At 45.7% G+C, this 24,457-nt stretch overlaps 1 protein-coding gene across 1 annotated transcript in view; it reads right to left on the minus strand.

The window, feature by feature from the left end:
- The window catches only part of col14a1a (collagen, type XIV, alpha 1a), a 76,870-nt gene that overhangs the window by 22,667 nt on the left and 29,746 nt on the right, over nucleotides 1-24,457 (minus strand). Inside the window, exons 18-32 of the mRNA XM_080540150.1 lie at nucleotides 19,535-19,684; nucleotides 17,885-18,001; nucleotides 15,454-15,600; nucleotides 14,577-14,651; nucleotides 13,265-13,404; nucleotides 12,446-12,569; nucleotides 10,480-10,623; nucleotides 10,219-10,383; nucleotides 9,986-10,024; nucleotides 9,463-9,601; nucleotides 8,676-8,818; nucleotides 8,250-8,359; nucleotides 3,946-4,104; nucleotides 3,260-3,337; nucleotides 2,284-2,370 (exon numbers count right to left, since the gene is read on the minus strand). Of these exons, the coding sequence (XP_080396276.1) occupies nucleotides 2,284-2,370; nucleotides 3,260-3,337; nucleotides 3,946-4,104; nucleotides 8,250-8,359; nucleotides 8,676-8,818; nucleotides 9,463-9,601; nucleotides 9,986-10,024; nucleotides 10,219-10,383; nucleotides 10,480-10,623; nucleotides 12,446-12,569; nucleotides 13,265-13,404; nucleotides 14,577-14,651; nucleotides 15,454-15,600; nucleotides 17,885-18,001; nucleotides 19,535-19,684 (1,817 nt within the window). The remainder of the gene's footprint in view (nucleotides 1-2,283; nucleotides 2,371-3,259; nucleotides 3,338-3,945; nucleotides 4,105-8,249; nucleotides 8,360-8,675; nucleotides 8,819-9,462; nucleotides 9,602-9,985; nucleotides 10,025-10,218; nucleotides 10,384-10,479; nucleotides 10,624-12,445; nucleotides 12,570-13,264; nucleotides 13,405-14,576; nucleotides 14,652-15,453; nucleotides 15,601-17,884; nucleotides 18,002-19,534; nucleotides 19,685-24,457) is intronic.

Consider the following 24,457-nt stretch of genomic DNA (forward strand, 5'->3'; position numbering starts at 1 on the left):
CAAGGACCCCCAAACCCATCAGTCAACCCCCACTGGCTGCAGGGGCTGACACAGGCAAGTCCCTGCACTGACTCTGCTGAAGGCATCTGCAAGTAATTGTCCCATCTGGCCTGCTTCCTCTTCCTGTGTTTGCTTTAATTGCCCCCCTGCGGGGCGTTGGAGGCAGTCAGGTAGTTCCTATGTCTGGAGGCCTCAGCGGAGCCGCTAGCAGGACAAGTGCAAATGTGATTAACGTGCCGCACACGCCCCTGACAATAAAGTCACTGATGAAAGAAGCTCTTGGAGTAAAGAGAAGAAACAGAGCGTACACTTTGATTGAGCAGTGATGCTTGTGTCTTCTGTCACTAAGTCCCACATTTACTCAGGTACAGCTGCCATAGTTATAATAAGGATTAAGTACAATAACCATCAGAGCCAATGACGACATCCAGATAAAAGGGATGGTCATGGATGCTACTGAGATCTTCCCCGGCTTCGGTTGGAAAAAGACATATGGATTTGAAAATGTATATGTGTAGACAGGAGAGGGTAGCCTAACCTGCTTTGATAAATCGATATCCATATAATTACTTTCTCAAACATTGCCATGTTTATAGAGCGTGGCCCTCAGCAGCCCTGAAACGTATTTTCCCTGAGCGCTTACACAACACCACCTTCCAAATGAGCTCATTTATTTGCACTGCCGTATCAGGTTCGACCTGCTGCGTGTGTGGAATTGAACGATTATACATCCTCTCTCTCCGGCAGCACATAGGAGGTTTCTCACTCTGTTTGGGTTCTTCTCCTAACAACCTGGCTGGTGGACATCCCCAGGATTGCGTGACATTGCCCCCGCCAGAGGGAATGTTTAATCGAAACTACTTTTTGTTGTTGTTGTTGTTGTTGTTGTTGTGGGAGTCACTGGAGAACCAGGGCCCTATTCCATGAAGCTCGATAAAGGTCTAAGCCTCGATAAAGTTTTAAGCCTCGAAAATGTTAGCTTGCGTTCGGTGCCATCAATGTGGCTCAAATAATTCGCTGCTTGGTTGAGCTCCTTCTGAGTCAGATATAATTAGCCTGGTCCCGACCAGGCTAAAACACAGGCTATAGTCATCCGTGCGTCAAAAAAGGCTCACAGGCGGAAACTAAACCCTGAACGAAAGTTCCTCATGTGTCTTTTAGGAAATATTAGTTCCCACTTCACACGAGATAGATAGATTAGATAGTTTGATTAGATAGTTTGACTGTGTGATAGATAGATAATTTGATATTTTGAAAGTGTGATCGATCGATAGATAGTTTGATTGTGTGATAGATAACTTGATATTTTGAAAGTGTGATAGATAGATAAAGAAAAGAGTGTAAAAAAAAAAAAGAAGTAATTGTCTCAACTTGCATTGCCGTCATGACAGCGGTCTAGCTAGCGTAGTGGTTAAGGCTGTGGACTCGAGTTCCAAAGGTTGAGAGTTCGAGACTTGACTAAGTCATTCATTTTTTTTTTTTTTACATTTAACCGAAGATTTCATGCAAAGGTTTCAAACACCATTGTAATCGTGTCAGTTCTTGTAAATTAGCCTGCACCATAATTTTATAGCCTACAATACTTTTTTAGATGAGATTTTAGATTAGATTCAGACAACGAAATGCAGTAAAAAGTGCGCCTGAAGAGGGATTCGAACCACTGATATAAAATGTCGAATAAATCCTATGGCAGCAGTCAATACCACTACGCCATTGTGGCGATATGATGGTTTGTAGCCTGCTGCGGATATCACCACAGTAGCAATATTCATTTATTAAAATATGAACATATAACAATAACTGGGGCTAGTATGACCTACGCATTTAATCGGTCAGCAATTTCTTGCCAAACCATTTCCCTCGCCTTGTTAATTGCGGCAGTATTGCACTATTTTACATCTTATTTTTCCGTCTTCATAAAGATCAATAATTCGGAATGCTGCGCAAATGTAGTACCCCTGCAGAGTGGAGTATCTTCATTTCGACAGATCGACACTTCAGGGCTTTTTATGTCTGCGTGCACGCGCCCATATCGAAGATTTGTAAGCCTGTCTTCTGTGAACACTGATGACACAAGGCTGATCCTCATTCGAGGAATCACCTGAGGCTTGAATACCAATCTCGAGGTCCCTGAGCGCCGCATTTAATTATAGCGCCGCTATATTAAGCCACCGTTAGTGAAACGGACCCCAGGTTGCTAGTTTGGATTTTCAGTCTATGACTGAGGTTTCTTTCCTGCCTGCCTGATGGCTGCTCTGGGGTGGAGGGGAGAGGTGGTCTTACTGGGGGTCCTGTGGGTCCTGGGGGGCCTTTGCTGTCCTGGGAACATGTACAGGCACGGGGCATGGCAGGACAGTCCTCCTCCACTCTCTGGAAACGCAAAAGAAGTTATGCACAAACAACAAACTCCAACCAAATCCTTTATTTTTTTTTGTCAAACAACACAACATTTGAATAAAAGCCAAACAACTCTTGGTGTCCTGAAACCAGTTTGCTTGTTGAAATTGGAAATATTATGTTGAAATATGTAAATATGCATCAAAGGATAGAGAAATAAGTATCTCTCCTGGTGAGAACAAAAGCGTGGCCAGTGAGGCTTTCCCCCCCTGCCTCAGTTTGCCTTCTGTAACCCAGTGTTAAGTGGGCCTCAGGTTACTATCTCCCCTGTTTCATCACTCTGTCAACAGGAGAAAAAGAACCCTTCTCCTGCTCACAGCGGTGCAATGCATCATAGCTATCTGGTGGAGTACAAACACAGTTATTATTCCGACATTCGTCCTTTCCTTTTCCAATAACAAAAAGAGCTTTCAGTGAGGCCCCACAATAAACACACTAGGCTGGCGTGGCCGCCCCTACAGGAGTGCATCTCGGTGGAGTAGTCTGGGAGCTTAGGAGCAGTGCTCTAGAGCTTAGGAGCAGTGTGACTAAGAGGATGTTATTAGGATGTCTCAGACAGGGACCACACCGGGGAGACTGGCTGACAGACTGGCTCTGCTGGCTGAGGGGAGTCGGCGGTGTTAGCACAGTTTGTTGATATAACACATGGAGATCAATCCTCCACGTGTGTCTCATTTCACTGCCTTGGGTATGCATGTGATGTCTGTCACATTGTCTGACATACAGAGCCCTCAAAGGTGTCCCTAGGTGACCTGTTTTCTACGTGTCGGAGGAAGAGCAGTGATTTGACTGCTTAGCCATCTGTTTCAAGTACATAGATCAGAGTTGCTGTAGGTGTTTGTGTGTTAGTGTAGGCTCATACCAGGCCTGGGAGCTCACAGCACTTGTCTCGACTGGCCCATGAGGTGCTGCAGATAATGTCGAACATCTGGATCTGAAACTATATACAAAAAAAGCACACAAACACACAAATGGTTAATGTTGTTAATGTTGTCAGAGCCACAAAACCTCTCTAGTTCAACTTTACCGACATGTTGATGAAACTGCCAGACTGCAATTACAAGTGGGAAATCAATTCAAATTGTTGAGGACGCATGCAAGCTGCACCACTTTACAGAACAATTATCACTAAGAGGGGAAAGAATATCTGTGTGAACCAAAAAATCCTAACTTTTCTTCCCACTAAGTGTCCTGACAAGATTAATGTACACAGTACTTTCCATACAATATCTCCAGAGAGAATGAGAGAAGAATTCTCCTAATTGCACAGCACTCATACACGTTCATGAATAGGAGGTGCAGGCAGCTCTATCATGGAGTAATTAGGTTGCTAACAAAGACTGCTTCTCATCTCATTTCCTGCCCTGCCCTGACATTTTGGTGTCAGGACATGATCTCACTTTAGGAACAAGGCCTGTTTTGTGACGGTACAAAGGAAGGCGGTTGGGTATGTGACTGACTAGTTCAGGTCTGTAAGGGCCAGCCAAGCCAGCCGGTCCAGAGTGACACAGCGGGTGACGGTCTGGGAGGACTCTCTGTTATGCTTACCGGTGCAGAGTTGTCCCTCCTCTCCCGGGAACGCACCATGCGACCCAGCACCTCCACCCCGTCTATGGTGATGTTGCCCGCCGCGCTGATGGGCTTCTCTCCCACCACTTTGCAGTCGATAATCACCTTGGCCGCGGTTTTACTGATCGTCACGTGGAGCTGTGAAGAAAAAAGAGATTGAACGTAACACGTTTTTGGGCTCAGTGAAACAAACTGAGATTGATTGTAAATACTGTACATCGCTGAGTGGACAGTATTTGTGGACGGTGGGGGGGTAGGGTCAAACCCCAGAGTATTTACGGCAGTTATAAACCACAAAGGTGTTGTGTCCGTTTCGAGTGAAATCTCTGAGTTTGAATCACCTTGAGCTGTTCTGATTGTTTCCAGGAAATATATCAACTAGATGTCTGCTTGTTGACCTGCATAGACCACCACTTCCTCCTTGTCAAAATGTGTTGCGCATTTCACAATACATCACAGGTTTCATAGACAGGGTCGTCTGCTGTTCCGGGGCGAGAACCTGAGTTATAACTGTAATTCTGTCGGTGTGAAGGAATAGCAATCAAAATGTTTCCAGGAATAGTGTGGCTCAGACACAAGTAACACGATGAAGCTAATCTAGAGTTAGACAAAGTTCATATTTCTGCCTCAGAATCCATTCCACTTGTGACGTCTGTATTTCTGTTTTAATGGGTTTTGGGATTGAAACTCGTTTTTCTCCTGTTCAGCGAGCCTGAGTGTATGTCTGTGTGTCAGAGGTGTCAGCCTCTGTCCTGACTGGAACCCAGGTTGCTCTGGGCTTAGAGACTTAATCTAATACACAAGCTGCCTCATAAAGACAATTACTGGAGAGAACCATTTTTTCACCTGACCACTTCACTGAAAGAAAAAAAAACAGACAGAAAAATGACTACTGTATTACAACAGTCTACAGAAAATGTCCACAGGGCCAAGTTAATCTGGTAGTGTTTATTCGGAGACAGACCACGGTATTGGATATAAGCAACGGGGGGGCTATCAGTATCCCTGCTGTTTATACTGGGATGCTGTACATCTGAGAGTGGCTATGAACAAGATGATAGTTCAACCTTTAAACTTTAGGGTTAGGGTTAGGGTTAGGGTTTTCCAGGGTCTGGAAAATCGACATAAAATGGTTCCAATTATGTTTTGTGTCAAAGTTGAGTATCATTTTAAACATCCATCAAAACGTTAATCCCCAAAACACGTCAATAAGTATGATAAAACACAGTTTCTTGTTAGGCTCAACTCCTTGGTCAGACAGTTCTGAGGGCTGTATAGGCGTGGACTTTGCACTCTTGATTGACAGTTCCCTTTCATAAGCCTGCTACCCCACCCAAACAAACAGACTCACATGGCTAGCTACAGATGGTGCTAGCTGGGAGAATCAGTCTCGTTCAGCCACATTATGCATGAACCTTCTGACTCTGATTTGGATGAAGAGGCAGAGGTAGCACCACAACAAAACTTGCATTCTGTGCAAATGGTTACCGAATGTTGAGCTTAGTCTGTTTACCATGCTATGATTAGCTAAATAATGTAAGATAGTGCAGTAGTATGATGCTTGATTCTAAAATGTTCAGAATGGAGCCAGCTTGCTGCGTTATCATACATGACACTCATCTATTAGATGTGCTTATAGTTCTGTCCTTTAATGACCAACTATTTAGCTACTGTTGACATGTGTGACGAGTTGGGTGGAGGTGCGTCCAAGTATGACACAAACACAGGGTGGCGGCATGGCAACTCTGGAGGGAGGGAAGAGCAGGCGAAATGAGGTGAGAGGAGAGAGGGAAAGAGATAAGAGACAGATAGGTATAGAGATAGATCAGAATAGACAAATGGATAAATATAGATTAGATTAGATAAATGGGTGAAAAAGAGTGTGGGTCTTAGACGTTAAGAGGCAGATAAAGAGGGACCGAGAAGTGTTATTGGAACACTGCTGTGGGGGCGGGGGGTAACGTGCAGAGACAACTGTCTGATTGATGCACGCAATGAGCGGAGAACGATGACGGGAGGTTTCTCCCTGCATTGATCCCACAGTTTAGTCCCGGTCATTGTGATGTGATGGAAAATGGGGTATTGTTTAGATTGCTATATATCTCGAAATTGCAATGTACTACATTTCTCCTACCTATTTGGTGCTTATTATAGGCATACAAGGGCCCAAATAACATAATTACAAGGCAACCAAGCAAGTGACATGCCAGAATGAGATGGGCGTGATGGTGGTGTTCAGGGCCTGGACTGTGGAGGAGGATTAGATGTTTTTTTCTGCTGAGCCCCGCAGGTCAGGTGGCTCCCCTGATCAATCTCTGTATAATTCCTTTGCCAACATGATGTATTAGTCCATTTCATGCAGCACCCTGTGTTTTTAATGCTGCGGATGTCACTGACATCCCTTCCTCTTGCTGCACCACGCAGCGCTTCATTTGTTTGTTTGCTTTTTCAATCTAACATCCCTGCGTCAACTACTGCTGTTCAACAAAGTGAAAAGTGAATATTTACACCAGAGGCATAGTGAATTCTGAACCCTCCAACGGGGATTAAATAAAACCATCAATTACTCAGTGAGGATACATGGATACAACAGAACATGGTTCTCTTTAGGATGATATTGCCAGATTTTTCCTTTCTTTGGGGCGAAATCAGACAAAGAATTGTGCCATTAAATCTGTCAGTGAGGCTTTATAATATTATTCCACGGCTAAAATTCTTCCTCTTCAGGTGGTTTTATGTATAACACTTAAACCAGATGTACAGTAAACAACTCAAAACTCTCCACACCTCTTGGTGTACAGGCACTTAAAACAGTATAAGCATACGTACTGTATATACAACAACAATACAGCATTTGTCTCAATTTATTCCAAACATTGGCCCCCTTGACACCAATGTGCTTAAAGAAACACATTCAGTGGATGATACAGTAAGAATCAGCATATTCTCCCCAGCTCTCCTCTCATTACCCATGTGAATGTGAAGACTATATGATTTATTGTTACAGTAACAGGAACTGCCATGCCAATGGGCAGCCCCCCACTTACAGTAAGTACGTACTAGAGAAGAGGTAGAACATCAGCAGAAATACTGATAGCCTCATCTCCTCAACTACACATTATCAGAATTTCCTGCAGTGAGAGTTTGTTTAAAAGCTGTCATAACAATTCAAGCGTCTGTACGTTACGGGGTCAGCAATATTCTGGGATGGCAGTTGCAGGGCAGTGGGTTTACACTTTTAAAATCAGTTTCAGCTGGGGGCGGATAAACACTAAGCTCTGCTTTGCCACAGCAGAAGTCAGAGAATGTGTTTCTGATTACCAGTTACCAAATCAAACAGTTCTACTGTACCATGCCTCAGTATGACTGAGGAGAGTGAGCAGAGACATTTTATGCTAATCTCGAAACTCCAACCAACCAATCACACAGAGAAAAAAGAAAAGAAAAAGTCAAGCAAAAACAAAACAGCACTCGGAACTTTACAAAACGACTCGGTAGCTCTGTAGATCCGATAGATCTGCTCCGTTAGTTAAACTTGCATAATGTCACTGGTCGAAAACAAAAAAGACGTCGTGAGAGGAATGCAGACACGCTCGATTCTTGCAATGTCACAGACGCTCAGGTCAACGCGTCTCTTTCCCCATCAGAATAATCTTTACGGCTAGCCCAAACTGCGAGGGATGAGATATCATCCGTTTCACATATTACTGTACCATTGCGAGGATGTACAGCAACATTATTCATAAACATATTTACAGTTTCCTGGAAATTATAGTGGGGACTCGTGGAGATTGTGTGGCCATAAAAGTGGTCCCTTCTCGGTGCCAGCCAGCGAGTACCTGGCCCGAGGCGGATTAACATATAAAGACACCTTGAGCGATGTGAGGAGAATACAGCAGGACGTGTGGCTGTACGACGCACCTCCTCTCCACTGGAGATGGCCTGTCATTCCGTCTAAGGGGAGAATAAACTCCTCCGGTGGACAGCATGACAACCAGATATACTGCTGCCTCCGGATTCATTAGCATGCATTCAAAACAGCCGCACCGCACAAAAGGCAATGAGGAAAGAGCCTGACGGATGGCTTCTCACAATCCTTTTGACTGCATGGAGGGGGGTGGGGTGGGTGGTGGTTGTTTCGGCATTTATTCTAAGGGCTGATTTCCTGGCTTGACTTTTTACAGAATTCTCTATTTGAGATCTGGACACGCTATGTCTTTATGATGCGCGTGAGATCTGAAGTCATGGGGGATAGTGAATGGTCATGGGGAAGGAATACTGACCTTATGGAAACTGCCATAGAAGATCTTCTTGATGTCAGGCCCCTCGAATGTCACCGTTTGGAAGTCTCCCTTGTAGTCGTAGTTGAAGAAGGTTAGAGTTGATCCACCATCTGGGGGATAGCAGATTTATGGTTAACGTTTTTATAGTCCTACATGCGAGTAAAATAGAGAGGTGCATTGTAATATTTTTTTATTTGTAATACTTGAAATACAAGACCTAACCCTAACCCTAAACCCAAGACGACAGATAAGAGAAAGTATTTCTAAACCATGCATTCGGGTACATTCCACAGAATCCCATTCCAGAGCCCTCAATTGTTTCGAATGGATTGTGAGGCTTGGACGGTCCTCTGTGGTCAATCTTGTCTTTCAGCCTCAGGGGTGAACAGAGACAGAAGAAAGTGAACAGACAGAGACAATACATACTGTCCAGGATGACGCCCACCAGGGGTTCGTTATCTTTGTTTAGTATCTCCCACAATGCAAAGGGCTCCTGCGGGGTCTCCGGCAGGAGGCGGAACAGTATTGAGATGGTGTAGTCAGACGGCAGGCCTTCAGGGTGGAGATACCTGATACACAGCAATAGGAAGCCACCGTTAGGAATGTGAAGCTCAGATTTCCTCCGAAATCGTTTGACAAACAATTCAGGTCAGAGCACCCTGGCGGCGAAAAAATCCTGGGGAACCCAAAGCTTTGTCAACACCATTTTTTAAAAGGCAATTATATTTTTGTCATAATCACACGACAGATATGATAATGGCCCTTCTGGTGACATTTGAGACACCGTATTTGACTGAAAGGTGTTTGGGATTTGGGCTCCGGTCTTTACAGGTCACCCTGAAGACATTAAACAATTTAAAGGTGCTGAATCCCCCCATTGCAATAACATTGTCCCCCTCCGAATGAAAGTGGGCCTAAGCTAAATATTATCCTGAGCTGGAGCAGAAGTACATCTGTCATCACAGACCGCACCGCACACGCAACACATCACACGTGATTAGTAGCCCCTAAGTCATTTTCTTTGGCAATCGCTTTGTTTGAGGGACCTAGAGAGCATTGCTGGCTGCTAATTCAAAGAGTTTGGCTGTTTGTCTCTTGCTAGCTACTTGGGTTGCCCCTCCCTTGATGTTACAAGTCTCCAGCCGAGGAAGAGGAGGAGGAGGAGGAGGGGGAGGAGGGCATAGACTCTTCGCAGGCGACAGAGGGAACCTACTTTGTGGGCTGGGAGACGAGGGCGCCTCTGTGCAGTCTGTAACAGGGGAAATTGTTGAAGGAGCCGGTCTCCAGGGACACTCCCGGCAGACTGCTGTACTCCTTCTCAACCAGGCCGAACATCTCCATCATCCTGAATCCTGAGGAGTGAAAAGAAAAACACACACACACACACACACACACACACAGCTTCATCACAGCAGCTCAGCCTCCCTACGGGGGCCAGAGCTGCCTGCGTTCTCTCTGTCTAGGAGAGACTCCCTTCTAAAGAGAGACGGGAGAGAGAGCCTCCTGGACTACAGGCTTTATCTCTCTGTTTCTTGATTGGGAGCACACACTGTATTTCCTGCCGCTCAAGATAATGCAGTAGGGAGGGATGATAACAGCTAGGAGATATCCTTTGAATGAATAAGTGGGATGGTTTGATAAAGACTGAAGAGGAGGAGAGTTTGGTATAAGTAAGATGGATAAGCACACTGCGTGACAAAGCAGTGCACACATGCATGTTGGCACACATGACTTACCTGTCATGGTGTTGCCACTCATCAGAACAGATGGACAAGCTGAAACACAGAGTTTTTCCATTAAATAATCATTATCATTATCAGCAATTAAGCACTGCCGTTCATCACTTAGTAGTTAACACACAAACGAATAATTCTCGGATAAAGAACGATCTAAATGTTGATTAATCTTCTCCAAGGAAACACATTAACATATCCTCTATTCGTCTATGAAAAAAGTTGCGCGCGCTTACTCGCAGTCGCAGCCTCGCACACGAAAGTGATTAGCTGTTCCTCGATTTTCTTCACGGCGTCCAGATCGTCCACAAAGAACACGTGTCTCTCGCTGGGCTTGCTGGCGATGTTCACCAGCTCGCCGTAGTCCGCGTCAGCAAAGCCGATGGCAAAGATGATGTAGCCTACGAAGGGAACCGTTTGTAAGGTTTTAAATCATCGTTCAGGTGTTTGACTTGACTGTAGGTTTCTATGAGGCCACCGGATGGTTCGGTACACACCTTCCACCTGCATCTCCTTGGAGACCTTGTTGACGTCGTCCTGGGAGCGGCCGTCCGTGAGCACCACCAGGACCTTGGGGACGCCCCTCCTCACACCGCCGTCGTGGGTGAAGATGGCTTCCTTGACATGCTTGATGGCTCGTCCTGGATGGATAAGAGAGGGATATGGGGAGTTTGATACATCACACTTTGTATGCAGAATTTTTTTTTTTTTTTTTGCATATACAGCTCTTTCGACTCTCATTATTGAGGTAGTTGAGATGTTCAAGTCATGGGAGACATTCAACAAGGATGTAACAGCCTGTCTCATGTAATCTTAAACCATGACAGACAGGGACCACGTTTAAGGGACCCCAGACACCCATTCGCTGCAGAATTACGGTAAAAATAAAAAAAAGAATCTTTTCACCACCGAGGGCAGCGGTCCGTTGGAAGAGCAAAGCAGGAGGGGAATCATCGCAGATCTTTTCATTCCCAATTTGCATTTCTAATATCTTCCTAATGTCTAAGGTTACTCCGTAATAGCAGCTCTTAAAACAGCCACCCTGGGACTTTTCTGAATAAAATATGTGGCTGCAAGGGCGTGTAAGGCACAGGCATTACGGGGGTACTTTGCAACAAATCTAATCTGGGTGGCTGGCGCTATGGCTGGCTGGTTCCTCCAGCTGTCTCTCTGAGGTTTTATTACACCTCCTGTCAGAAAAAGACAAATCACAGACAGACCTAGTAAACATCAGTCTTTGAAAATGATGAGTTATATCTGTTTCAAATTTTCATTATATTAAACAGGGTCAAATTGGAAAAACAATATCCAACCGGGTGTGAAGAGACGACGGCCTCTATTAGGAACACAGAGCAGTGCTGCTCCCCGCCGGCGACGGCCGGGGTCCTGAGCTGAATACCACATCATCAATCAAACGTCCGTCTCCCGAATATGTGAAATTCATTTATTTCACAAATTCTCAGGTTCATTCCTGTGGCGTCGCCTCAAGATGTTGACGAAAAAACTCCTCAAACCGAGACCAGAAAGCTACTGTAACGTAAACAACCACACGTTGGGGCGCAGTTGGAGACGTTCAGCAAACACGACATCTGTTTCATGTAACCAGATTGGAGGCTCCGGCACCTTCCTTGGTGTTACCGAGGGCTCAGAGACTGGGTGAGACTGGTGGTTAAAAAAAAAAAAGAATGAGGCCAATCATCCTGATCCCCTGTTTCATCCCCTCAGTATGAATATATAAACCACAGTTCGGGATTAGCGCTAATACTCCGGCTCCTGGAAATCAATCATTGCCAGCTCCCAATGAGAAGACAGCCAGCCTTAAAGCCTTAATGAATAAATGCATAGTGAAATCCCAGTCAAATCAATATGTGTGGTAACACATGGAGCACAGACACGAACAGAACACCAAAGGGATGTCACACCCTGAGCTTAAACAGACTCTCTGCTCTGTGGCCAGTGCAAACATCTTCACTGTGGGTAGTCCTCCCAGCCCCTAGGAGGGACCAGCTGCCTGGTGGAGTTCCAGCACAGCCAGCATGTGCAGGCAAGGTGTTTCATTTCAGACACTCCGGCAAGATTAGTCTGCAAAGTCACTGAGCAAAATGCAAGAATAAGACGGGAAAAAAAGAAAGAAAAAAACAAATGATAGAATATTTCTCTCACACACCTCGAAAAAGTAATAGCCCCTTCTAGGACATAATGAAAATAAGAATATCTTTTTCAACTTGTGGAGAATACATTTAGAAAATGCAGCGCGAGTTCAACCATGATATTTCCATCTATCCACACAAAGGACACATGAGCTAGCCAGCCAGCCAGCTTTCTGTCTTGTTGGCAATTAAAGCACCTGTTTCCCCACCTCCTCCATCACAGGGAATAAGGTTGAAGACCCCCTGGGATGAAGGCCAGGCCGTCCTGATCTCCCACAGCATCCAGCTGTGTGTAGAGAATGGTAATACATGCCTGTCTTGGTGTTTCCTCCCTTGTACGAAATACGCTGAATGGCGTCAAGCAGCGTTTCCTTGTTGCTGTAGGAGCTGAGCTTGAATTCCGTCCTGGCGTCGTCGCTGAACTGTGCGATGGCAACCTGTCACAGAGAGATAATCACCTTCATCACAACCCGCTGCTTAATGCGCTGTTTTTTGGCGAGGGCCTGGCTAAATAAGACTCTGTTATTCTGCTCCTGATAAATGTATCCCCTCTCCCCCTCCTCTTCCTGGACTGTGGCCCTTCTCACAGAACCTCTGCGTTTCTATTTTGTCTTGTCTGAGAGCAGACTACGTCAGCTCTGGACCGGCCTGCACAGCACTCCTCACGTTCCTCTCCGACCCATCATCTCCTTATAATAAAGTAAGTGGATACTGAGGAGTTTTGTAATGCAGCCTTGTGTCAATAATAAGTCAACAGCTCTAACTTAATGGTCCCTGAACGGTTGAAAGAGGAGTCTTGATGATGATCTATGGGCCTTCTCTGGAACGTCTAGACGCCAGACTATTTCAGGATAATGGTTCTCAAAACGGGCTGTGGCCATTTTGGTGATGATGTTGGCAAAGGCTTTATCTAACCTAATAATCTCGCCCTGTGTGTGTATACTGTACTGGACGAGCGACTCACATAACTTTGCTTTCTCAAGGATCAGTGCTGCGGCATTAAATGGGATGAAGTAACTAGAGGAAATGATCCCCTTCGCCCTGCATGTGAAATGTATATTCGCACTGTGGCTTCACTGGGTAAATCCATTAGTAACAGAGTCTAAAATATAGACGTTCTCAATTAACTTACCTGTGTGCCATCTGGGCCAATCAAATCCAGAGCCCCCATCGTGCTGTACAGGAAGCGGATGATTTTCTGGAAGTTGTCGTCTCCGATGCTCCACGAGCCGTCCACTAAGAAGACCAGGTCGGCTTTGGCAGCCTTGCAGACTGGGATGAGGACACAGAGGGATGTGGGCGCAGAGTTACACACAGTAGACAGAGGGACAGAAGCATCTGCAACATCTGATTAGACGACAGCAGGCCAGCTGGAGAAGAACCATCCACACCCCTGTCTCTTACTGTACAACAGCACTAGCTTGTTCTACAATCAGCCAGATAAGGCCTGCTAATTAACATCCAGCTGTCTTAGCCGGGGACAGACTGCAGCACTCACAGAATGTAAATAATGGTTAGTCTATTTAGCTGGGTTGAAGGGCTGTGAGTAATCAGGTCAGAAAGTGAGAATTATTGACTCATAAATTGACTTGTACAAATCCCAAGCGGCGGGGGATTGTGTTTAGTCTTTAGGTGCTTAGGATTATGACAGAATTCTTCAGGTGAAGTAATCAAACGCTGCAGACATCGACAGAAGCCCTTGATTCGGAGCCGTTGTTGTAGAAACATCTGTCTTCTCAGTATTAGCAGTTGGGAGACATTATCAAACGTACAGATCCTCAAAAAATTCCCCAAAGAAACATCCTTGATATCTTTTCTATGAATACATCCTTGAAAGCTGCAAGCTGAGGATGTTCTCCTCCTAAAATAGTGCTTTTTGTAGCACTATTTTAGGGGCAGAACATCCTCAGCCTGCAGCTTTCATGTTCTCTTAATTATTCTATTCACCCTCTGAGGAAGTTTGAGTTATTTCAAAAGCTGAAGTTCATGTTCACAAATTTGCTAAGAATGTATATAAAACCACAGCGGGTTGTCTCTGCCTACCATGTTTTGTATTGTATGAAGATCAACAGAGGACAAAGACGAGGCTAACGTGATAACTAATGCATGCAAAGATGCTTGGTAAATATAGACTGGCACTTGTTTGAGCTGCACTGCAAATGTTTGATAAGATGAGCCAAGAAGAATAGAGGTGTGTCTTCTTTAGTGATATGTTCTGCTCAGAAATAACACAAACTACAGTACTTATACAGTGACGTGATAATGTATGATGTGGTTCATTTGGTAAAAGTTAAGACATATTTATAGCTCTGCATGATATGCACGGTAGAACATCGAGGAAAGGTCACCTGTCATGAGAGATGTACTGTGGGTTTGAGAAAGGTCAGACTACAGTGAGATCAGCGTGAGGGGCTGTGGACACAGGCAGGATTTCTCTCTCTCACCTTCTTTAGCAGGTGGGATGGTCGGGAGGGGGGGCGTCGTGGGGGGTGTCGTCGGTGGCTGGGTGGGGGCAGGAACTAGACATAGACACGGGCCAAGCACATTAATCATGATGGCAGATCCATCGGCTTCTTTATCTGCACAACTACACACAGACACGCGCGTGCATGCACACACATACACACACACACACACACACACACACACACACACACACACATACACAGACACACTCTTTTTTTCTTCTTCCGATAAGCAAGGGCGGTATTGCTCTGGTGGTGGGAGATCTCAGCGCAAATACTATATCTAGCTGCAGCAGTGTAAAGCCCTCCTGAGGGACGGTGATATCCGTATCCCTGACATTGAGTGAGCACTTCTTGTCCCTGAAGGTAGAGTTCTCCCCACCTCATTGCTTCGCCAATAGCCTGCATCATTGGCCTGATATTGTTGCTACTAAGTGACGCTTATGCTGGGTGAAGAGGCAGGTGCAATGAGCTGTGGCTCTTACTGCAGGCAGCTATGGGAAGACGTATTTTAAGGGACGAAATGAGGTTATCCATTCACTGAGCTGGTCTATAGGACAGGCACTGAGCCGAAACAAACATTCAAGGTTATAGTCAGAGTGCCTGCTGTCTTTGGGCAGTTGGCATGGATGCTCACATGAATGATCAAGGTTATTTAGTTCATTAATATATTTAATTTGACATCACTTCTATAGTGAATCAATGAAATTGATGTGTTGTGTTCTTGTCACATCGATCTATCAGAAAACCTCAGCCTAATTATCTCCAGGGAAACTCCCAATCCATGGCACTGGCCAGGAGCTCTATTTAGCCACAGTTGAGAACATTTGATGGGTTAACTTGGGTTGACACGTACGTGTTGTGTCCGTGGCGGTGACAGCAGGACCCTCCATTTCTTGGAGCTGGGTGTACACAGTGATCTTGTACCGGGTGTTAGGAGCCAGGTCGTAGAAGCAGTGCCTGGATGTCCCGCCGCCAACACTGACTTCCTGTCTCTGCCCATCTGAAAAAAACAAAACTGGAAGTTGACACCAACATTTTTAAAGTAATTTTTTTCTGAGTTTTTTGGACAGATATAGTGAAGACAGACAGGAAAGTCAGAGAGGGCATGTCAGCAGGGCACGGGCCAGATTCGAACCCATGCCGACATGGGCATATGTGTGCACTGTAGACCGCAGTGCTAGACCACTGGACCACCCCAGGCCACGACACCAACATTTGTGACAGCAGCTGGTGAAAGTGGGACCAAGTCGTCAACCGACCAAATGTCCAGACTTTTATTCAGAAAAATTTAAATAAATGTCAACGTTGTTGAAAATCAATGACACACTCGCTAGTCAAGCCAAAACATTGCAATGCAATGGATTCAATGAGTAATGCCCACTACTCTACACTAACTAGATAGCAGTAGGGATTACTCTCCGAATCCATTGCATTGCAATATTTTGACTTGACTAGCGAGTGTGTCATTGATTTTCAACGACGTTGAAATTTCTTTACATTTTTCAGAAAGAGCCTAATGTATAAGGAAATGCTGCTGTGATCGCTCTACAAGAAGATTGTGAACGACTAACGTCAGCATTCACACCAAACACTGAATTAGAACAAAACAACAGTCCCAAAAACGAATAGTGCCCATTCATCAGTTTCATTAAAGTCATTATTTTCCCAAGGTGTCTTCTTGCCAAAATATAAATGACAAATCCTCGGATACGACCCCTTTGTGAAAAAGCTTTAGCCGGGACTTATTGAGCAGCCAGCCAGCTGGGCCAGTGGATCTAACATGAACCGTGTGCCTGGCTGCTCAGCTATCCAGGGACCCTGCGTGTCTCAGTCCGGGGAGAGGGAATCAAATGAAGGGGGTTTGGAAATCTGCCTCCTCTAGTCTCTCCGCTCCTGGATTCTTATTCCAAAATCTCCTTCCAGGGATTTCCTTCCTTCGTCTGGCACGGAGGCAATACTGTATCTTTCCTATCGCGACGTTAATATCCCGCTAGAACTCCCTCATACATCTTCATTTAACTGTAATCCATCGGCCTCTATGGGGACAATGAATGACTTTTGTTAGGAAGACCAGGAATTCCATGGGACCAGATTACTGTTATAGTAGCTGGAGCTGGAAAAGGAGGCACAGATTTTTCTCATTTTCCGACAAAACTGCTTAAACTGCAGAATCTCATTCTGTTATTGGAAACAGATCAGGCATATCATATCACTGCATCCCATTTACGAAAAGATTTATGAGGGTTCTCGTTTACAATCAAAATGCTTCCACATAATAACGAGTATAATGGACCACAACAATCCTAATCCAATAAGGGGATAAAGCAAATACAGTAGGTACCCTGACTTATGTGACTGGTTTCCTCTACCGATTAAACAATTGGATAAGACATTTTCATTTAAAGCCTTGTATAAAGCTCTTCTCAGGAGAAAAAGATATCCAACGTCTTAGCTAAAACATCAATACCATCTCACCAAATACCAAGTTCTTACTTACAGGAAGTATTTGATTTGCAAGAAAAGCATTTTAGCGGAGGGGAAAATGTATTACCGGTGAAGTCTTACAAAGAGAGACGTCTCAAAATTACGAAAACAACAAAATATAATAGAACTTCAGTGCACTTTTAATATCCCCATACACATTCATTATGAAGCTCACATAGCCAAGGATGCTTGCAGCAAATCATGGTTCATAACCAACCGTAACAGATTCTGTGGGAACACACACTGACACACAAGACGTGTGTCCTTCTCTACCACCTCCATTACTGTGGACTGGTAGTGGAAATAAGACAATGTTTAGTATTACAGTTGGAACACAACACAATGCTGTGGCTGTCACTCAAACCGGCTCCTGTAATACCTGTGATAAAAAAGTAATGTCTGAGAAAGCTCAGACAGAGCAGACGCACGCGGAAGGACTAGAGGCTGGATGTGCTTTTAATATTAGTACAGATATCAAATCTCCTGTGCTTAGGGCTGCCGTCAAGCATTCACAGGGAGAAAGGAGTACCAGATTGGGTGGATTCTGAGATAAGCTAGCGCGTAAGGTTTGGGAGATGGAAATAAGCGAGGCAATAAAACAAAGAAGTCCGCAAGCCTCGGTGCGTTGAAGTGGAGCAGTAACTCTGTCGGTTTGCATCAGCGAGACAACAACTCTTCATGTTGATTCTATGGCATCATGTAAAAAAGGCACAGTGGGCCGGTGTTAACATAAATAACTTGATTACAGCTGTAATCTTCCTATTCACAGGTACATCAGATGAAGCAGGAAGTGTACTCACTGAGCAGAGATTCGATGATGACTCTGTAGAGGGAGGCCTGGGGGTGAGGGTGCCACTGGGCACACAGGCTGGTCGTACGTACCTGGTACGTGTTCACGTTGGCCACGCCCAGGTACACTGAGAGGGGAGAGGAACACACCATGAATGAACCAACGTGGAAAACAGAACCTAATAACATGGAAAAATGCACAGAAAACAAGAAGGAAGCTGATAGGGTCATTAAGTTTCATAAGAGACACACTCAACCAGGCTGTGTATGTGCCTCAAAGGAATTCATTCTATCTATCTACTCCAATAAAAAGCTCATTATTATTCAAGGGAAGAATCAATATGGAATCAGCAAATAACTGCAGCCTATTCAACACTTACTTGTGGCATAGGGAGGGCTATGAATCTTAACAAATGTGATACATTGAATACAACGGGTTGATAGAGTACTGTAAGTTCAAATCTATTCCCCAATTCCCCAAAACCCAAAAGTGTATTTCTACATAGCCATCACAAAAGTTGCTCCCAACGAATTAGACAATACATAGTTGATACAGCTTCAGCTTTCTCCTAGCTAGAATCTCATCTATCACCAATGCCTCTTTAACATAAAATGTAGATTTCAAGGGCAGATAGACTAGACGATGGAAAGGAGCCACAAAGCTGCCAAAGTGTGACATATAGCACAACAGATGTATTGTATCACGTTCTATAGCTACAATAGCCCTCAAAACGATTTTTTTCTCAAAGACAGAAAGTCTACAGAAAACATATGGCAGGTGGATTATCTTTCTCCTTGTGAATAATGCAGATGACACCCTTTAACATGCTTATGTAACCGGCGTTAATGAGCTGTATGTATGCATGGACAACTTCTGGCTCACTAGGAAGGAGACCTGCGAAACAGAAAACTAGGCAAAATTGTCTATTGTGCATTTAATTATTTAAAGGTCAAATTGAAATGCATGAAATATTGATATGACTCATCATGGATATGCTGATATAATTATATAGAGAGATGTGAACTGTACTGTACTATTCCACAGCACCGTCCACCCTCCAATTACAGAGGAACAGAGTGGATTTATAGCCTGGATCTGCCAGTTGTGAGCAGATATCTCAGAATCGTGGCTGGCTCATTTTACTAAGCTGAAATGAAAACACTGCTCTTTTTAGGTGGTGACACAGCAGAATTGTTATATATATTGCCAGAGGACTTTATAGGAAAGCAAATCTATTTGCTTTTGATGAGAAAAGCTCAAAAGCATGTGCTATGATGTGATGCACCTGCTGATATTACATTTATATGCAAAGATGTGTCATTACTCTGACTGTCTGTGTGAATATTAACATTGTTAGCTGTCCATCAAAGAAGAAGAATCTTCAAAGAAAAGGAACCTGATTGCATCAGTAATACTATAATATCGTAACTAAATATCTTAAATCTTGACAGGCGTTGCATTATGGCAAAAGAAAAGAGAAAGAACATGAATTGAAGAATGGGAAGCCTAATGCACACACTGGTCAGTTGATGAAATCAATGAATTAGGGTGACATGAACAAAACCTCATATTCAAAGTAGGAACATTCTTACTGGCAAGAATCTCACAAAATGAAAAACAACTGCTACTCTACAAACAGCAGAGCCAGGCGGCCCCTTACATGTCTTGGCGACGCCCGTGAGAGGTTCACTGGTGCCTGTGGCGTAGGAGGCGATGACCCTGGCGCTGTACTCTGTCCCACTCAGCAGGTTCAGGATCAGCATGGTGTTGACGTCGTCCCCCACTGTGGTCTCTAGAGCAGGCCCTGACACTGGAGGGATGGTCCATGTTAGAACCCCCCATGACAAATACCCCCCATGACAAAAAGGTGTTATAGACGCACATCCATGCACACACGCACATGCACACACGCACACACGCACACACACACACACACACACACACACACACACACACACACAAGTAAGCAACTACCTCAGTGAATAGAACACTTCACACCTTTTCAACCAAATCAAACTGGACAGTCAGAAGGGAGAGAGAGGGAGAATGGGAGAAGGGAGGGAGAATGGTCTAGTAGAGTGTAGCATAGAGCATTTATCGTAAGACCAATCAAATCTCTTGTTACAGTCTGCAGAGCTCCCTGTTTTTCTTGTTTTAGAAGGCATTAAATCTAGGTGGAGGACCAATTTCACTGAGCCACAAAGCAATTTTAAGAGCTTTTAATAGAAAACAGAGACTCGCACAAACTTTCTTGTTTCTACTTTCCTCTGTAGCTTTTATGTAGAAAACAGAGCTGAGCGACTCTTTGCCCAATTGGTATTCCAAATCAAGGCGTCTGTTTATAGTTCAAACTGCCGACAGAATAATGATGTTATGCCTCCCTCTAACAGTCATGGAAATATCAAGTCTTCTAACTCGTCTTAAAGGAAACTCTTCAATCTTTCTCAAAGGTGAGAGGACAAAAACACATAGATAATACATTAAATCCTTAATGTTAAAGTTCTCTTCTGATTAGTCTTATTTGGTGAGAGTATAATGCAGGTCTGTATTGGGGAGGTCTGTATTGGGGAGGTCTGTATTGGAGCAGGTCTGTATTGGGGAGGTCTGTATTGGGGAGGTCTGTATTGGGGGAGGTCTGTATTGGAGCAGGTCTGTATTGGGGAAGTCTGTATTGGAGCAGGACTGTATTGGAGCAGGTCTGTATTGGAGGAGTTCTGTATTGGAGCAGGACTGTATTGGGGAGGTCTGTATTGGAGCAGGTCTGTATTGGGGAGGTCTGTATTGGGGGAGGTCTGTATTGAGGAGGTCTCTATTGGGGGAGGTCTGTATTGGAGCAGGTCTGTATTGGGGAGGTCTGTATTGGGGAGGTCTGTATTGGAGCAGGACTGTATTGGAGCAGGTCTGTATTGGAGCAGGTCTGTATTGGAGCAGGTCTGTATTGGGGAGGTCTGTATTGGAGCAGGTCTGTATTGGGGAGGTCTGTATTGGGGGAGGTCTGTATTGGGGGAGGTCTGTATTGGGGGAGGTCTGTATTGGGGGAGGTCTGTATTGGGGGAGGTCTGTATTGGGGAGGTCTGTATTGGGGAGGTCTGTATTGGAGCAGGTCTGTATTGAGGAGGTCTGTATTGGAGCAGGTCTGTATTGGAGCAGGTCTGTATTGGAGCAGGTCTGTATTGGAGCAGGTCTGTATTGGGGAGGTCTGTATTGGAGCAGGTCTGTATTGGAGCAGGTCTGTATTGGAGCAGGTCTGTATTGGGGAGGTCTGTATTGGGGAGGTCTGTATTGGAGCAGGTCTGTGTTGGGGGAGGTCTGTATTGGGGGAGGTCTGTATTGGGGAGGTCTGTATTGGGGAGGTCTGTATTGGAGCAGGTCTGTATTGGAGCAGGTCTGTATTGGAGCAGGTCTGTATTGGAGCAGGTCTGTATTGGAGCAGGTCTGTATTGGGGGAGGTCTGTATTGGAGCAGGTCTGTATTGGAGCAGGTCTGTATTGGAGCAGGTCTGTATTGGAGCAGGTCTGTATTGGAGCAGGTCTGTATTGGAACAGGTCTGTATTGGAGCAGGTCTGTATTGGAGCAGGTCTGTATTGGAGCAGGTCTGTATTGGAGCAGGTCTGTATTGGGGGAGGTCTGTATTGGGGGAGGTCTGTATTGGGGAGGTCTGTATTGGGGAGGACTGTATTGGAGCAGGTCTGTATTGGGGAGGTCTGTATTGGGGAGGTCTGTATTGGGGGAGGTCTTTATTGGAGCAGGTCTGTATTGGGGAGGTCTGTATTGGGGAGGACTGTATTGGAGCAGGTCTGTATTGGAGCAGGTCTGTGTTGGGGGAGGTCTGTATTGGGGGAGGTCTGTATTGGGGAGGTCTGTATTGGAGCAGGTCTGTATTGGGGAGGACTGTATTGGGGGAGGTCTGTATTGGGGGAGGTCTGTATTGGAGCAGGTCTGTATTGGGGAGGACTGTATTGGGGAGGTCTGTATTGGAGCAGGTCTGTATTGGAGCAGGTCTGTATTGGGGAGGTCTGTATTGGGGGAGGTCTGTATTGGAGCAGGTCTGTATTGGAGCAGGTCTGTATTGGAGCAGGTCTGTATTGGAGCAGGTCTGTATTGGGGGAGGTCTGTATTGGAGCAGGTCTGTATTGGAGCAGGTCTGTATTGGAGCAGGTCTGTATTGGGGAGGTCTGTATTGGGGAGGTCTGTATTGGAGCAGGTCTGTATTGGAGCAGGTCTGTATTGGGGGAGGTCTGTATTGGGGAGGTCTGTATTGGAGCAGGTCTGTGTTGGGGGAGGTCTGTATTGGGGAGGTCTGTATTGGAGCAGGTCTGTATTGGAGCAGGTCTGTATTGGAGCAGGTCTGTATTGGAGCAGGTCTGTATTGGGGGAGGTCTGTATTGGAGCAGGTCTGTATTGGAGCAGGTCTGTATTGGAGCAGGTCTGTATTGGAGCAGGTCTGTATTGGAGCAGGTCTGTATTGGGGGAGGTCTGTATTGGAGCAGGTCTGTATTGGAGCAGGTCTGTATTGGAGCAGGTCTGTATTGGAGCAGGTCTGTATTGGAGCAGGTGTAGTGACCGCTCGTTAGTGAGCAGAGTATTCGTAATTCACGGCGTTCCAGCCTGTACAAAGCACTGTTGATATGTTTGTGTTTACTCAATCACCCAGGTTGCTTAGCGGGTGATATGACGGGATATAAGTGGGACAAAGATGGATGAATGTTGTTGTTGTCAGTACGCATGCAGAGAGTGAGAATAAAGCACATGATTGTTTTTCTACCGGCAAACCGACTACATCGTCCAGTTATTGCCGTCACTCCTACATTGGTGACCCTGACATTCTCTCGAACGTTTTCGGAGATCATTTGAACATGACAACAAACGCAGTTTCACTCAAGCTGCCCGTTTTTTGGGAACAAAATGCCAACGCATGGTTTGCACAAGCTGAAGCTCAATTCGCCCTCAGGGATATTACCGTGGATCATACCAAATACTACTACGTGGTAGCAGCTTTAACCAATTCAACGGCAGCGAGAGTGGTGAGTCTTATTGAAAACCCACCGGCACAGCACAAATATGTTACCTTGAAGGCGCACCTCATAGATACGTTTTGTTTGTCTGAATCTGAACGTGCACGCCAGCTCCTCTCTCTCCCTGGGCTCGGTGACACGAAACCCTCTGAACTGATGGACCACATGCTAGCTTTGCTGGGCGACCATCAGCCGTGTTTTCTTTTTAAAGAGCTTTTTCTGCAACAGTTACCAGACCAGGTTCGTTTTTCAATGGCTAATTCCATCAAAACAGACTTTCGTCAGCTAGCCAAGGAAGCGGATATATTTTTCTCAGCTGGGAAGAAGTGTTTTACAGCCACCATGGATGAGTTTGGGTTCCAACCACTCTCCATCTCCGCTACTGCTGTGGCCCGACGGGTGAGGCCGTCGGGGTTGTGCTTTTACCATATGAAATTCGGGGACAAAGCTAAGAAGTGCCTACCACCATGCAACTACAGTGTGTCGGGAAACGCACAGGCCGCCACTCATTAGCAGCTGTGGGTGCCGGCCATTCTGCAGGCTTGCTGTACGTCACTGACTCCCTCTCCGGCCGCCGTTTTCTGTGTGACACAGGTGCCCAGGTGAGCGTGCTGCCCGTATCGGCAATAGACATTAAAACAGGGAAACAAGGACCCTCCCTTGAGGCTGCCAATGGCAGTGCTATCGCTACCTTCGGCAGGCGCACTGTGGGTTTGTGTTTTGCTGACCAGCGTTTTACCTGGAGTTTTGTGTTGGCCAAAGTGTCTACTCCCCTCTTAGGCGCTGACTTTCTCTGCGCTAACAGCCTCCTGGTGGACGTGGGGAACCGCCGACTCGTCAACGCTGAGACATTCGGCTCTTTGTCATGTGAGCGCAGTGACGCAGCCACAATGAAGCTGTCCAGTGCTGTCTCGCCGGCTGACGATTTTTCTCCTCTTCTATTGGAGTTCTCAGACATCACAACACCTACCTTCTCGGCTGCTACCACCAAACACGGCGTCATGCATTACATCTCCACGGAAGGCCCACCAGTGCATGCCAGGGCCCGTCGCCTCGACCCACACAAGCTCACCATCGCGAAAGAGGAGTTTGCAGCCATGGAGGCACTTGGCATCATTCGCCGTTCTGACAGTCCTTGGGCCTCGCCTCTCCATCTCGTTCCCAAGTCCAACGGAGGCTGGCGTCCGTGCGGCGACTACCGGCGTCTAAATGATGTCACCACACCTGACCGTTACCCCGTTCCACACATTCAAGACTTTTCAGCCCATCTAGCGGGCGCGTCTATTTTTTCTAAAGTGGATTTGGTACGGGGATACCACCAGGTGCCAGTTAGCCCTCAGGACGTCCCCAAGACAGCGGTTATAACACCATTCGGACTTTTTGAGTTTTTGAGGATGCCGTTTGGCCTCAAGAATGCTGCCCAGACCTTTCAGAGGTTGATGGACGCCATGCTGGGCAACCTCCCTTTTGTGTTTGTCTACCTAGACGATATCCTGGTAGCTAGCACGTCCAAGGCAGAGCACCTATCCCACCTCCGTCTCCTCTTCAGTCGCCTCCGGGAACATGGA

The sequence above is a fragment of the Nansenia antarctica genome (genome assembly GCF_963989245.1).
Source record: "Nansenia antarctica genome assembly, chromosome: 10".
NCBI lineage: Eukaryota > Metazoa > Chordata > Actinopteri > Argentiniformes > Microstomatidae > Nansenia > Nansenia antarctica.